Source organism: Thunnus maccoyii, chromosome 16 (assembly GCF_910596095.1).
Source record: "Thunnus maccoyii chromosome 16, fThuMac1.1, whole genome shotgun sequence".
Lineage (NCBI taxonomy): Eukaryota > Metazoa > Chordata > Actinopteri > Scombriformes > Scombridae > Thunnus > Thunnus maccoyii.
In genome coordinates, this window is record NC_056548.1 from 7,378,144 (window position 1) to 7,395,174 (window position 17,031).

A 17,031-nucleotide genomic window follows, 5' to 3' on the forward strand; every position below is an offset into this window, starting at 1 on the left:
TTAATCTACAGAGAATTATCAGATAACCTCAGCTTTACAAAACCTTTTAGGCTCTTTTAGCTCATTGTTTTGGTTTTTGGGCAGCAAGCTCCTCTCACCAACTCTGTTTTCATTCAAAAAGCTCTACAAAACCTGCTGTAGGAATTTTGGGCTGTATAAATAAAGCTGACTTGAATTTGACACTGCGAGCCACCTGCCCAACACCAAATGGTAGACGCACAAACTGAGCAACTAGCTGGTGAAGAAAGTTGAGCATCTAGCAGCTAAAGCGCCACATATTGTTCTCAGGAGTTGTTGGAAAGCTAAAAGGAGAGTGAATATTGGACCTACATTTATCATGGGAACAAAAACACAACTCAAAATCAGTGTTAATGTTGCTCAGAGTCTACTGGATATGTTCATAGGCAACTTTAGAGAGAACCAAAGTGAATCATGAACTAATTGGTTCTGTTCCCTATAAGAAGAAACCTAATACAAAATCACATTAACATCTGTAATGGTACAAATGACTTGATCTTGGAAAATAACTTCACTCAACAGTATGTTGACTGGTTACTTTTATCTAGAAATATTATTTCATATTTTAATTTAACAATTTAGCAGCCTGTTATGAACAACATTTCCCATAAACCCCAGACCATCACAGGTTCACCACGTTAACAGAATGAAGCTAGTCGAGTCGGGGGGCCAAGGCGAGTTCAGAGACATCTGTAAGAATAGCAGGATAGAGGAGGCTGAATGATGTAGATGTTTTTAAACCTCAGAAATTACAGATAAACATTTGAGAAATGACAGAAGAGAAAATTTTATAGTGATGAAACTAAGTTACGATGATGTAAGCGACTGTGCTGGTAAATGTTTTTGTAGGAGCTTTTGTGTTGTTCAGCATAGTTAAGATCACAAAAGTATCAACTTCTAATAGCAACCTAATGCTGCAGTCTAAAGTGTTTGTCCACATTGTATTTCTGTAATTTTGCTTTCTTGTTATATTCTGTACATACAACATCTATTGCACGTCTGTCCGTCCTGACAGAGAGATTCTGAGGTTTTGTCTCTTTTCTCCCTGTTAAAGGGAGTTTCGGGAGTTTTTTCTTATTTGAATTGACTGTTTAAGGATAGAGGATGTGAAGAACATGTTTCACTTTTTCTGAAAGGCCTATGAAGACAACCCTAAATGATACTGAAATGAGTCACAGAAGCTAAAGTACCTTGACAGGAAGTGATGTCAAGACCTCAGCTCTCTATAAGGTGATATTATGTTGTGTTTTCAGTTTGTTTTGCTGCCCTCAAGTGGCCAAAAATAAATAAATTAATGCAGCTTTAAAAAAAAAAAAGGGTTATGCACCATTTTAAAAAGAAACTCTTCAGTCGTCCTTGCTGCAAAAGTGAAGAGCTGGTCAGTGTGGGCAGCTGCAGCAAACACCTCTCCCTCCACAGGCACTCTGTTCAGTCCATAGTGACACCTTTTAGTGTTGGCCTTTTGCACATATACAAGTAGAAGTCTCCATTAATAGAACTATACAGCAAAGTGCATGGAAGGAACAGTACAAAAATACCTCTGAATTTATCTCTGCAGCAACACGTTTTTTTTTCTTTCTTTTTTTTTTTTTTTTTGGATTTCTGATTGAAAAGGTGAAAACTCGAGTGAGACCAAGATATCAGTAAATAAAATACAATGTCATACTTTTACCTAGGCAAGATACATAACTCTTAGAAATGTGAAGACATCGTTCCTGTATATAGTTTGACCCCCCCACCCCCCCACCCCCTCCCTTCCCCCCTAAGCCACAGCAATCCTCTGTTGTTAGAAGCAGAAGGTGATCACATTTAAACAAATATTCAAAATATACAGAAAATATGGAAATATATTATATATAGATACATATAGAGTACGGAAGTAATGTTCAGGGCAGTTTGACCATGTTCACTGTGTCCGCCTCTTCCTCCTCGCCTGTTTGAATGGTGACTCATCTGCCAGTATGAACTGCCACTGTCGCTCCTCTTCTTCTTCTTCATCTTATTCGCTTGTGTGATTTCTGAGAACTGCAGTGCTCCTTAGGAAACTATGTAAATAAAAATAAATACTATGAATCCATCCCACTGTCACTCAACAACATATTTCCATTTACGATATAATCTTTTTGTTATTCCTTAACGTAGATCAGAAAATAGTTCTTTGATTCCTCTTTTTATGTGTGTGTGAGTGTGTGTGTGTGTGTGTGTGTGTGTGTGGTTTTTTTGTTTTATTTATTTTTTGCATTTTTATCCCCAAAATACTTTTTAAAAAAAGTCATTCTCGTCAGATGTTGAGAAAAATATAGACCTCTGATTAACTCAACTCTCTCCGGATATAAGACTGCAGGCTCTTCCAGTGGAATGCAGGACCACCCCTCGGCATCTTCTGGACTCGGTGGTAACCCAATCCCAACTGTAAGCACACTCGCATGGGCTCAGGATGGCTCTCCGATAGCCAGGCCTGTCGGCACTAGAGGGCAGGATACGCACCTTCAAGCATCCTTACAGAAGGGGTTGAGGGAGAGAGAGAGGGAGAGGGAGGGAGGTGTCTGGGAAAATCCCGGGTTTACCTCTCCTGTCCGTTCACACCATACAAGACTGACCCAAATTCCACAGTGAAAATTCACTCTTTTACCTCTGAAGTTGTACTTTAAACCCCTGTATGTTTGTATTCTCTCACGCTCAAGTCTTTTCTGTTTAGAAGCCCTCTATATGACAGTAGGCCTCCAGACTGGAGAAGAGGATGTAAAGGAACCAGAGGCTGAACAAGAAGGCTGACGTGGCCAGTCTGTGTCCCCGGGGCCCGCCCAGTTCTCCTCCGATGTGGGCCCGGCGCCGATAAAGCAGCACCGAGACTGCCAGGAAGGCGAAGATGGTGAAGAGAGTGACAGAGAAGGCCAGCGAGCCGGCTTCCACCACAAACGGCTTCCCTTTCATGTGCCAGTAGATGGCCGCCACCGACCAGGCTACGCCGATTCCCAGGAAGACGTTGACGGCGTTGCTGCCGGTCACATTCCCAATGGAGGCGTCTGCGTAAGTGTCCTGAACTGCTGCTACCTTACTGGCAAAGGTGTCTGTGGAGAGAGAAGACATGTGTCATTACTGGTTTAATGTTTAAAACCAGTCAAAAATCATTTTAAATGTGAGCACAAAGGTTCAATCATCAATCAGCCATATCTGACTTCAGCAGATGGAGTTTGCTCAGTTGTCATCATGTGACCTAAGTATGGGATATTAGTCACATGATTACAGGTTGTATTTCAGTCATGTGATAACAGGTGGTTGTATGTGGGAATGAGATCATAACAATTCAATCTCTTCAAGGATGATCTTCCTGGATATTTCTTGGGTCATCTACCAACTCCTGGTTGATGACTGAGCAAACTCCATCTGCTGATGAAGTCCATGAGATGCAGCTGAAAGCTCCAGAAAAAGCGAAACTTTAGTTAACATAGTTTTGTCAAGCTTTGTCAAAAGTGTGTCTGATAAAGTTAGGGAAAACTACAGCCTATAAAAATAAGCACTGCATACAAAGAGTTGCACACACACATACGTTGACTTCATCATTTGTAAAACATACAAATGTGTGATGTGTAACACTTTTAAAGCTCACTATCTGTAGGAATTAAACATTTCTGGCTCTGGAGATATGAAGTGGCAGCATCAACAGAGCAAAACAGTGAGTTGCCTCATTCTTATACAAACAAAAACTTACATCATCAGAATTAGAAAAAAATTAAAAGATGCCACAATCACATAAAAATTCAACACATAAGGGCTTTAACTATCACACTATCAGTTCATCAATCATCCAGAGTGATATCTTACAATTTCTGTAAACACAGATAATAATTATAAGCAGCCAAGTGGTAAAAACATTCAGTGTCCTTGTTGTGATTCTGAGTTAGAGATACTGAGAATATCCGACAGCCTGGATATCTCCCACTTGGCAAAAAATAACTACAGAAGTGTCAACAACCTGTGTGAAAATGGCTGCAGGCCACCATCACTTGCAGTTACACAGAAATGAATTCAAATATTAACACTAATACAGTCAATTCAGCTTATTAAAAAGGAGCTATACGACATTAGTTTGTATCCGGTTTGTTAATTAACTGCTGCCAATATGTAACGTACAAAAAGGTTAACGGTGAGGGGGAAAACCATTTTAGAATAATGCATCAACACTCCCAGGTGAGAATAACTGGAGGTTTTTCTGTTCTTTGCCAACATTGTGTGAATGCAGCACAAGTGACATTGTTAGTGTCAATGTTTGCCAAAATAAAGACTACATCTCCCACAATTACTGTTATCGTTCACCTTATCCCCCTAAATCTTTTAGTTACCTTAAGAAGATTAACTCGCAGGAGGTGACTCTCCATATTTTCTATTTCCTGCAGGTTTCTCAGAAAGTAAAGTGCTGTTTGAAGGCCGTCAGTCTTCTGTGCACTGGTCTCATTTGTTCACAATATTTATATCTTTTTTTTTTCCAAAATGAATGCAGTAATGATTTATTAATGTTGCACATAAGACCTTTAATAACAAAAAGGCTGACACAGTCAAAGTTTTTGGTGACATATTGTTCCCGCCGGGTGAAAATGTCAGTTTGGAGGAAATAAGAATATCAGCCATCTTGATGACAAAGCATGTTTGTTGTTTTGAAAGGGTCTAAAAGCTCATGAAGTCACAGAATTTCCTCAGACTATAGTAGAGCCATATAATCCATTAACTGACATAAAAAAAAACTTTAATTTTAGAGTCCATATTGAAAATGTCACGTCCTTTTCAAAAATTTCCTATTCTGGGACTTACCTGGCACAGATGTACCAATCGCCACAAAAACCACAGCAGTGACCGAGTCCTTGAGGCCGATGGTGCAGCCAAAGTGAGACGCCAGGTCGCCGATGACGGCCGTGAGCAGACCGATGATGAAGATGGAGACGATGAAACAGGCCCAACCGTTCAGGTAGTCTGTGGGAGGGACGCAAGCAAACAGGACCTTCCAGAAGACAGTGAGGAAGTGCATGACGTAGTCGAAACAGGACGGCAGCCGTTCCTCTCCTGTGTCCTCTTCGTCCTCATCTCCTGGTTAGAAGTGGGGCCGAGTGGGGGGGAGGAAGGGGGGGGGGGGGGGGGGGGGGACGGCGGGCGGGGGTGTGTGTGAAAGGTTGGATAGATTTAAGCATAATGGGATGACAGGAGAGAATGGAGCAGCGGAGAGGACGAAGAGATAGCAGAATATTTTCGACAAAGATAAAGAGAGAGGGGCGAGGCAGGGGAAGTAAATATTAAGAGAAGAGGCAGAGAGCAAGAAAGACAAGAGAGATAGATGATGAGGAAGCAGGAAAGATATGACAGTGAAAGAAAAAAGAAAGACAGATGAAGCAGAAAGTTGAGAGAGAGCAGAGAGGGTGAGGAGCCAAAGAGTTGGAAAACGGCGGTGAGATAAAGGATCAATACAGGAGATAAGGGATGACAGAGAGGGAGAGGAAAAGAACAACATTCACTTAAAATGGCACACTGACTTATTTTTCATTGTAAGACATCATATTACCTCAGCCTGAGGTTGCTGTTATGTATATTAAACTTTAAATGTGCAACAAATACTAGATTAATAACTGTCACAGGGCATTTTTAATAAATTAAAAGAGATTAAAGATTTACTTTAGTTTATAGAGCACAAACTTTACTTTATGGGTTAGTTTACGCTTCCTTTAATAATGCAGACTCCATAGCCTGATTTCTAAAACTATCCTCTATTAGCTCAACACTTTTGGCTCAGGTTACAGGTTAACAACTCTCAGTTTATTCTGCTCTTCTGGCAGACTTAACACATTGTGAGCATTGCAGCAATTTTGGTCTATTTGGTGCGCCCGGTTGGCAGGATGTCTGAGTGGTTACGGGGTGATTTCATGTAACCTAAAAGGTCACAGATTCAGTCACCACACCAGCCTTTTTGTTCTATAAAAACGAGCTCGAGCAAGAAACTGAACCCCGCTCACTTTGAGCTCCTCTGGATAAAAGTGTCATCTTATAACAGCTTAAAAAACGCAAATGTAAATGGTCACTCTCCTCAGGTGGAGGCGCAGGGTGTCCTCTGTGTCCCCGCAACTCACAGGAAACTCGGCGGACAGGAGGGACACTGTGCTGATTAAGAGTGTCAGGCCATGTGAGCTGCTGATGATGCTGATGCATTTTTTAGCCATGGGGTGGATCATGAAAAAATAAAGAGCACCACCGGATTAAATATTTCAGCACCAAAGTGACGAACCGAGGCCTTCACGGCGCTCGCTACATGATGGCTGCGACCGCGGCAGGCAGAGAAGCAGCTGCACTGCGGGGCTGCATGAAGATCTGATGCTGCAGCCGCCTGACGTGATGGATGAGTTTTCTCTTTCGTACATGAGATTATTCGGGAGCCTCGAGAGCTTTGCTTTCGGGAGGATTCCACTGATACGGGGGGTTTTTTTTTGAAGGCTGATACTGACAACAATATTTTTAGGCTGACGTCAGTGATAGCCAGTATTTTGAGCTCACAACATCTGCTATCTTTAATTATATGCCAAAATATTCAGTTTTTCCCCTCAGAACCGACCTTGTGTCAGGATTAAAGAAATAGTTTGATATTTTGGGAAATTCGCTTATTTGCTTTCTTGCAGAGAGTTATAGTACCAGTCAAAAGTTTGGACACACTTTCTCATTTACTTGAATGAGAGTGGTATCAATCTTCTCACCTGACTCTCAGTAAAGACCCTAAATCTCAAACTGTTCCTTTAAACAGCATTTAGAATGTAAACAACACTGCAGGACAGTCTGGCCCATATATTGTAAAACTGTCCACTTTGGATTAGTTTAAGGTTTCTTTGGCTGCTATTTGTACATAAATTCAAAAAATATAAAGCACACAGTAAGTGATAGATGAAGATAACCAGTTAGATGTTTACATAAAGGCAGTAATACAAATAGTAAGTCTTTTAGGAAACGGGGCCATGATGTCCACAAAGTTACCTCTGCACTCTATATATTTTAATGCACAGATACATTTGTTTCTCACTTGCTGATTTACATGAACAAAGGCAAAAACAAAGCTGACTGGTTCAAAATACTCCATCAGTTGCATAAATCTCTGTGTGCAGCCCCCTAGAGTTTGAGCAGAGAACACGTTGGTGGGTTTTTTACAGTACAGTACCTGCACTGACTGTAATGGCCTCCATGAACTGGTCTCTCCAGGAGTTCGTCCCCACCACCAGCGCCAGGTTGGTCTTTTTGATCAGCTTGTCCACTGTGCTCTATATGAACACAAAAGGAAAAAAAAGTCCATCCATTACTTATGTATTCAGAGTTCAGATTTTGCATCCATGGAGGCTCCTTCAACCAAGAGAAATACATCAACTCCACCACATGATGGCAGTGGCATCAAGTTCCAGACGGCACAAACGTCTGTTTGAAGCATGATAAAACTCACATACCAGAAACAAATATGGTGGGTGAGATGCATATTAACCAGATCTCCTTCAGAAACGTATCTTGGTTGTATGAGAAGCAGTAACAATCCCTGAAATTAATTAGTGTGATCTATTATCTGCTCTCACTGCATGGAAAACACCAGTTCCAGCTGTAATGATGAAGCATCTCAGGCTGCTCCGTTTGAAGATGAACATTTCCCACCTTAAACTCGTACGATTCCTCAATTATGACTTCCAGCTTGGAGTGTTCCCCCAGCACCGGCTTTCCCATCTCTGCGATCCGCTTGGCTTCCTCCTCGTCTGATGTCATCTTCCTGTCTGGCACATCTGAGTGGAGGAGAGGGGCGAGAGGAGAGATTACGGTGAGAATGATGGCAATCAAAATAAGAAGATGCTCAGCTGATTATCTTCGTTGTACTTCACAGCATACAAACAAAAACATCAGATGGTTGCCTCGTTGGTAACACTTTAAATTTATTCATCCATTATAATATTCAGGCTTTTACGTGGAATCGAGATTAGTTTTATATGCAGCATTTTACATCACATCTGTCAGCGCTAAATGAAAACTACAGGATTCACTGTAGTGATGCCGTCACCGAAGGCTTTCTCTGTGTCAAGTGTCTTGGTGGTGTTCCAACGTTTGTTATGTAAAGGTTAGACACACTTGCATGCTTGATCGATCAGAAAACAAACACTTGCAAAGGCAAACATTGTGAGCAAATCTATTTCTTTTTTATTGTCTCTTCCTCATTTCCCATGACTCTACTTTTATCCACACGTTTACGAGGACTTTTAAAGTCCCGTTTAGGGACTCATAAATGTTGTATTTTAGACTTGATATTGTACAAAAATACTCACCACAAAGATCTTTTTTTAACTTAGAAATCCCAGGAAAATATGGTTCAACTAGATTACATAGATTGTTTTAGTTTTACAAGCCAAAATTTTGTGATTTCTATCTTTAAATGTTCACCCCATTACAACGGAGGTGAATTGATCTCTGCCTGTAGAGTGCAGAGCATTGAAAAAATATTTATAAGCACCAGACTTTTTTTGCTTTCTTCCTAAAAAAAAGATGCGTTAAAACTGTTCACAATGAAATCAAATGCATGTATTTTAAAGGCTTTGAGCACCACAAATCAACTTCCATTGACTTCCATTGTATTCAGCAAGCTGCAAAAATCTCAGAGACAGTTATCTAAAAATCGGTCAAATAAAACCAAAACTATCTGCATGTCTGCATGCTAATGAAGCTTTGGCAAAAGTTCAGTGAGGAAGATCTTTTCCCTCGCACTCTGCCTTCATACCTCTGTGAGTAAATGTCTGCTATTTCCTCCTGTTCTTTCTCTCTGTCACTTTTCCATTTTCCACTGTCCCCATACCTGACCAATGATCTTTCTGCACACGTTCCTTGAGCCAATCAGTCCCTAGATGCTGTCCCTTAAATATTGCTGCAATTCTGTCTTTCAAACCTACTATTACACATCTAATCACCACCATTGACCTCCATGATATCCAGGGAGACTTGTCTGAAGGTTTCCATGAACCACCACCTCCAGTGTCTAGACTCTAGAGGGATCCTGTCCTATCATATATATCATATCATCATATGGACCAACACTCAGTGAAGATGCTTCACATCAATGGAGTCCAATCGCCAAAAACATTGTTACACATTTCCACTGAAAGTGAGAATATATGTTTTTTTTGTGGTTTGATAAGACAATCCCAACTCAACGTCCACTTATTAACTTTTCCCAGCGCTTTCAACTATATTTCATGGTCTTCAACAGCAGGGTGGAGTGGAGTCTGTTCAGTTGCCACGGAGATGGATCTGTTGAATTTTAGTAGCTGTTATGATTTCATAGATGAAGCAGTGTCAACAGATCCATCTCCATGACAACTGACTATCCACTGATGAAGACCACAGTTGAAAGATCCAGAAAAAGCTAATGGGTCTTGAGTTGGGATCGAACTATTTCCAAGTTTGAGGATTAACTTTTTATTTATTTATTTTTAATATTTGGGCTAACAGAGCTTTTAAAACTAACGCTACGTCAAAACACATCTCCATCACAGAACAGAGCCGAGGCATGCTAATCAGATTAGGCGCTACAATAACAAATCAAGCACTTTCAAGGCCATCCATTCACTGTCAAAAACCTTCAAGGCCTTGTTTCATTTTTTTTTTTTTCCAGATCCAAAATTATTTCCGAGGCCTGCGGAAGTCCTGATCTCGTGACCTGTGCCGCACCTCTGTACAAAAGAGCCACAATGCTTCACAGAGCTCCTGGGTGCATTGCACAACTACAAGGCGCCATAACATCAATTCTCTGCTGTTGAACTCTATCAAGAAGGAGCGGTTGTGCATCCAAAAGTCTCTCATCCTGCTCTGTGTGTGACACCCTCACTGAGCCACCTGGTGCAGAGACCTTGTCATCTTTTATACGAGCCCCGAGTCCCAGCCTGCTGCTCTTTGCTGACAACATGCTTACCATTAAATATTAACATTGCCATTAAAGATCACAGCCAAGTCCCCTTGATAGGAGGGCTTGTCAACGAGGACACACACACACACACACACACACATAGGCATGCATAATATAGAAGAGTGTGAGTGCCTGCACACATACACACACACACACAGCCACCCAGATGCACACACACTTTTAAGCTAAATCAATTACACACCCAAGACAGTGTGTACCCTCAAGTCCTGACAGGATTTCTTTTGCCATGTTTAAAATTTGATTATCCAGCCATTCCGCTACTCTGTGCTGCAACACTACATGACACAATTTCCATGACAAGGAAAGGACAAAAACACACAAAGGTAATTAAATTTCTAATTTCGGAACTGCAGGCTTTTATCTTGACGGTTATCAAGAGTTTGTACCTTGCTCTTGACTGGAGAACATAATTTATGAATTTATGATTAATTAGTCCGCTGATTAGCGTGCAAATCCATTGTTAAGAATTGGAGAGAGCGGCAAAAGAGCATGTATTGTTTGTAACAACTCAACTGAGGAGGCTAAGAGCACTGGCAGGCAGTTTATTCATATCAAACCTCTCAGAAAACGACTCAAAATCTCGATCAGCAGCAAAATAAACAGTCTCAATTATGTTTTGATTCATATCATGCACAGAAACAGATTCAGGGCAGATGTTTTAACACAGAGAACTTTTATTAGAGATGCTTAGAGGAGGAATGGAGGACTTACCGTCAGCTAACAACCAGGCTGTGGAAGAGAGGAGAGAAGGAAGAGGAGGAGGAGGAGGAGGAGGGGAAGGAGGAAAAGTGTGGAGAAAACAGAAAAAGCGATGAGCAGCATGAATGGAGGAAACATAGATAAGGAAGAAAGCAGGTTAATAAGAAGGAGAGAAATGTAATGGCCTCAGAGAACGGCTGGGTATTGACCCTGAGGTGTAATATATATGGCACTGATTATTCGATTGGCTGAGGTAGTGGGAGGAATATGGTATTTTGTAGGTTTTTATGGGCACGAGGGCAGAATTGAGGTTTATTAAGGGAAAAATGACCGATAGAAATCAAGGGATTCTGCACTGAGAGCTTCAGCGATGAGCACATTAATTTAAAAGTTTATTACTCCCAGCTCTTGTCAGATGACTGCGTCTGGAGGTAATAATTACACATAAACCCTTATTTAACAATATTGGACTAATATACTGTATGCATCTGCCAGGACTTGGCCTTTTGAGATGTCAGCAAGCCAGCATTGCTACTTTTTTTTTTTTGTCTCTTTACAACTTTATTGTAACCCAAATGAAAAAGAACAACGGTGACAGAATATCCTAAACCAGACTTCCACAACAACATTATTGAACATGAAAATAAAATATATATAGTGCTTTTACGTCATAAATGAAGCCCTAAATGTTCAGGGTTCCCACTCTCAAGAAATAATTTTCCAGTTATGTCAGATTGGGATCATGCCCTAGACTAACAAGTTTTCTTTAAAAAATGTGATTAACATGTGTTAATCTGTGTGTTAAAACCAGTTCATAGATACTATTGATAGCTATCACACCCTCCCAGACAAACTCACACTTCATGAATAGTATCATATGACAATAAACGTCTGGGCTTTACTTTGTGCAATTTTCTGACAGTTCAGAGTGTTTTTCAGGACATTGTAGTAGTTCTTTAATTTTCCATGTGTTTTCCATGACTGGAAAACGAGTCTAAATGATTCCAGGTTTTCCAGGTTTGCCAGGATGCGTGAGAACGCTGATATCACTAAAGAAAAAAACAGACGAAATAGAAATAGTGAGTAGATCTGCAACAATTAGTCAATGAATCGGTTTGTGCCAACTATTAGATTAATCACCAACTATTTTGATAATTGATTGTAGTCTTTTTTTTAAGAAAAAAAATGTCCAATTTCTCTGGTTCCAGCTTCTTAAATATGAATATTTTGACAGATAACGTCCTCAAATGTCATTTGAGGACGTTATCTGGGGCTTTGGGAAACAATGAGGGACATTTTTCACCATTTTCTGATGATTAATCAAGAAAATTATCAACAGATTAATCGATACTGAAAATAATTGTTAGCTGCAGCCCTGATAATAAGATTAAATTGGAGAATAGATTGTAGATAAAAAATAAAAAAATGAATCAGTAAATTAAACAAAGTGCAAAATCAGATTTAAATAACTCTTGGAGTAGATTAATTATATGTACATGCTTCTTACTATTAATAAGTTTAACAGACTCTGTGTCATTTAAAAGTTTATGGATATAGTTTAATAAAATGGGAGAGATTTGGAAAACTTGGACTGAAATTATTTTTTGGTTCTTGTTTTTACAACATAAAATAACCATAACTGCAGTCTATGATTTGTTTGCAAAATGAAGCAAAATAAAATAAAAATGTTTGAATGAATAAATCAAATGTTGTGTCTTTTTAATTGTTACAAAAATCACAACATAAAAGTTGCAACCTAAGAGTCGGTGGGACACAAACTGTATTATGTAAGAGCCAGTGTTGTTGCTGTCGATATGGCGGAGGTGAGGATGACAGGATTTCAGTTGACAGCTTCACTTTGGGGGGTCGCAGTGTATAAACAACAACAGCCTAAGAGCCCCGTTAGCATGTTAAAGAGTTTTAGTGTCTCGGGGAGGTTTAAACCCTTCTACAGAGGCTTTTCTACTCTGCAGAGATATAAAATCCAAGAAGAGGGAATAACTGCTAATATTTTAGAATCTTTATGAATTTTTCAAAAACTTTCAGCTCAAATACAAAGCACAGAAAAGACGGATCTGATATTAGCAGCTTCAATTAAAAGACACTGGTAGCGGTATCCACTTAAAAAAGTCAATATTAGTCGAAGCATGATGAGGATATTCTGATCCGCAGTGGGAAGGAAAGTTAAACATTCATACACTCATGCAGACATGCTTAACTCTTTTCACTTGGACTTTTTTAAAATCATATTTCTTACATTGAATTTTCTACATTATTATTGGACCGATTATAAGCCTGTTCCTGCATTATGATCCCATTTTACCATCCCATCCTAATACAAATCATATTAAGTTTTTCTACTAAATGTTACAGTTTTGTTTATTGTTGTTGTTGTATTTTATTTTTTTTGCCTTATTAAAGCCTCCAACTGTCTATAGAGGAGGGATCTTGTTTTAAATTTGCGTTTTGTGCCTTTTTTTTTTTTTTTGCCATCTTAGAGATTTGGGGGTCTGGATTTTGATCAGGAACTGTGTCTGTTTTAGGCATTTAAAGCCTGGTGAGACATTGCATGTGATATTGGGGTGCACAGGGTTATGGTTAGGGCTGTAAATGTGACTTTGAAGTGTTTAAAAGGTGTGCTTCAGTCGTAGTTTAATAAGCGAGGTGATAGATTTCCACTCACTCAATCAAACTTTAATATTTTGACAACCCTTGAGGGTCGAGGCTGCTAATCATCCAGCTACAACCAACATACCATGTGAAATAAAATATGCTGATGATGAATGAAAGTGCCTCATGCAGATGCTCAGAAATATTAAGCCCCTTTCTCAGCATTTTGATTTGACTCTGCCTGATTGTTTATCTGCATGCTGTAGTCGCAGAGCGGATCAGTGACACAGTGCAACACGCTCAGACGCCCTTGGCAAAGTGTAAACTGTAACTAAATGGTATGATTAAGAATAAAAAGAGGCTCGAAAAGTCATCCAGCGAGGCAGATAATTACACGACAGGATATGCCATAAGTGGATGAAGGGAGAGGAAAAAGCCTTCCCATGCCTTTCAGCCCCTCCAGATTCACGCTGACAACTCTTCCATTTGACGTCTTCATCATAATTTCTCCTTACGTTCATAAAACAAGGATGATATTTTAACAGTCTTTAAGGGATCAGAGGCACCGAAGGACGAAACAGAGCACATCCTCCACGAACGGACCGGCTCCTTCTGAAACCTCTTTCACCGAGACATGATACTAATTAACCTGTTTGTGTTCAGAGGCAGCTTATCAACTTCCTAAATCAAATACAGTCTACAGTTAATCATCATTAGTAGCTAAGTGCATTAATTGCTGTGGGCAACTTGCTTCATTATCATTAGTACTAGCCGAGCCGTGCTGATCTGAAGCCAACTGTGGTGTAAAAGCCAGCTGTGTTGAGTCTGAGTGTCCAAACCCAAGTCAGTAATAACAGTATGTCATGTAGTAAAGGCTGGTGATGGAGCGGCAAATATACATTCAGACGCAGAGATAGACTGCACAAACACATTGAGCCACATATGGCACATGCATAAAAGCACATGTTAAGAAAGAATACACAAGTAAGCACAAATACTTGCACTAACAAGCACTAACAGACACTGCAACTAAGTGCACTGCTGATTATTTTTTCAAGTAAGTGATTAATTATTTGGTCAACTTAATAGTAAAAAAATAGTTTTAAAAAAGTTCATTTTTGTCAAACCAACAGTATGATACATGAGAAGCTGAAACCAGTCAATGTTTTTAATAGATAAATCACTTAATCACTTATGAAAATTGTTGATTATTGTTGATTAAAGGTACCCTGTGGAATTTTGACCATTAGTAGTTCTAAGGAGCAATGTTTTGATTTGTATCTTGAGCCTCACATGGGCACCAGACTGAAAACAGCCCTGTGTTAAAAAATAAAAAAAATGGCTGCATTGGTGGAGACGTGTTGTTTCAGGTACTGCTGAGGCATGAAAAACGATCCACGAGGTCCAGTTTGAGTGACAGATCCTTGAGTTTAAATGCTTATCAGACACCACACAGTTGTTTATAAAATTATGAGAAAGGATTTTACAATTCTAGATAGTTACTATGGTGACAATGTTTTCATTTTCCGTCATGATGATTGCGAGGTAATACAATGTTTTTGCTGGAGCCTTTTGCCTCAACTACATCAACACAGTGGTCCCATTTAAATATATTGTCTGTCTGAACGCAACCTTACATGCCAACAAACATAGAAATGTGTGGTCAGAAATAGTTTAAACAGTCTAAAATAAAAATTGGCATTCAACTGTTATAAATTTGCAATATTATGAGGAAGGAAAGGCATGTTTTCAGACAGAACACACATTTTTTGAGAAGGCGTGATAAATCAATGGAAAGACGAGAATGGACTTCGCTGTGTTCAAAATATTTCAACTTGCGCAAAAAAAATTCACACCTTTCCCAGAGATTTATGGATCTGCTGCCACAGAAGTACAAAGACGAGAGGACAAAAGAGAGAAACTGGAGGAAAATAACTTCTTGGCTTCCACACAAACACACACACCCGTCCACATGGTTGGTGTGTCCGTTTCTAGCTAGCTTAAAGCTGCTGTAACATGTGTTCAGATGGTACATTGGCAGTTTGGGGCCAATCAAGGATCCAGGAGTTAAATTTATGCAAATGATGCAAAAAAATTTGCTTTGAACACACTCATATGTGTCAAACATATGCAAAATGTACCTGGGTAAGAGAGGAAGTAAACATAACTGTGTTTATGTATAAGAAAACTCCACAGGGTGCCAATTTTTTGCGGATAAAAACAAAAACCAGCTAATTGTTTTAGCGCCAGAGAAAAGCAACAGAGATGCATACTGGCATATATAAGTATACACTTACACTTACACAAGAAACACACAAGAACATGCTGATATGTGAACACACACACACACACAAACACAGGTGTGTCTAAGGCAGGCTTGTAGTGCGGGTTACACTCACAATCCAAAGGGGCTGTCATTCTGCCAGCACTACAATTGTGATAGGGAAGATTAACCAAAGGGATGTAATTGGAGGGGTGGAGGAGTGTGCGTGCGTGAGTGTGAGTACGTGCGGAGGGGGTAGGGTGGGGTGTCTGTGTTTAACCGTTGTCATCATCAGCGTGTTCTCCTGCGCGCTCAGCCTAATCAGATCTGTCTCGTTACAAAAGAGTGAGTCCTTCTCTGGCTCTCGCACACAGCCGGGCTCTGAGTCACAGCGTCAATACGCCGCTAATGTACGCCTTCTCTCTCCACAGCTCATTAAGACAGAATCATCATTTGACTTATCAGGGCTATTCTGGTTGCCGAGGCTGGAGGCGGATCATCTGGGCCTGTGCCGGGAGCGGCATATGTGGATGGGTGGAAGGATGGATGGAGGAGAGGGAGGAATGGGGAGATGAATGGATTTATGGATGGCGGAACAGAAACATAGAGATAAGGATGGGGGGATTGTTAGAGGAAGAAGAGGAGGATGGGATGGGAGGAATATTAAGATGGAATATTAAGGAGAGGACGGGATGTGGAAAAAGGGTGAGAGAGAGACGTGGGAAACAGATTTATGGAGGGATAGAAGAATAGAAACGTGGCGGGAGGGATGATTGATTGGTAGGTGGGAGGACACAGGATTGGTGGAGGTAAGAGAGGAGAAACTGAAGGGAAGGAGGAAGAGTTAAGAGTTATGGAGGGATGGAAAATAGACTGCACTCGTGTAGCAGTATTCTACCTGAGCAGGACAAAGCTCCTCACAATGCCTTCAATTAACACACACACACACACACACACACACACTGTAAGGCAGCAGAGCTGTCTTGCAAGGCCCAGGCCTCGGCATCGGAAGCAATTTGGGGTTCAGCGTCTTTGATATTTTGTCTACTATTTATTGTGTATAGGACCTGACTTTGAAGCCAAGTGCCCCCCTCTGAGCTAAAGAGATTCAAAAAAAGCACCCAACTACCTTAAAGGGGAAAGTTGAGAAAGGCTCATCTTCAAGCAGATCTCCTCTGACAACCAGGCAAGAGCCAATCACGTCCATTTTCATTCATGTGGAAATGGAAGCACAGAGTTGTTTACTACTCCGCTCTGCTACGTGAAATAACTTGCTGATCTCTCTGCGACGTGTATTTAACGAGCCACTGGAATCGTTAAAAGAATGACGACATGTGGAATCAAATCCCCGACATTGTTGGTTCATTAGTACGGCGGCTATGTAAGAATAACAACTGTCCAGTCGAAGCAGAGTATGTAAATTACATGCTCAAGGCAACACACACACACACACACACACAAACAC

General features: G+C 40.3%; 1 protein-coding gene across 2 annotated transcripts in view; it reads right to left on the bottom strand.

Moving 5' to 3' along the window:
* Positions 1-1,792: 1,792 nt before the first annotated feature.
* slc8a3 (solute carrier family 8 member 3) overlaps positions 1,793-17,031 on the bottom strand; it is a 119,506-nt gene continuing 104,267 nt past the window's right edge. The window contains exons 4-8 of one of the 2 annotated variants that reach the window (XR_006091772.1): positions 7,684-7,808; positions 7,205-7,304; positions 4,828-5,097; positions 2,324-3,089; positions 1,793-2,063 (exon numbers count right to left, since the gene is read on the bottom strand). Coding sequence is in view for 1 of the 2 variants with exons in the window: in XM_042389138.1 (XP_042245072.1) it covers positions 2,713-3,089; positions 4,828-5,097; positions 7,205-7,304; positions 7,684-7,808 (872 nt within the window). In the remaining variant the exon portion in view is untranslated. Of the gene's footprint in view, positions 2,064-2,268; positions 3,090-4,827; positions 5,098-7,204; positions 7,305-7,683; positions 7,809-17,031 lie in introns of those variants that run through there. The other variant, XM_042389138.1, reaches the window with a different exon arrangement.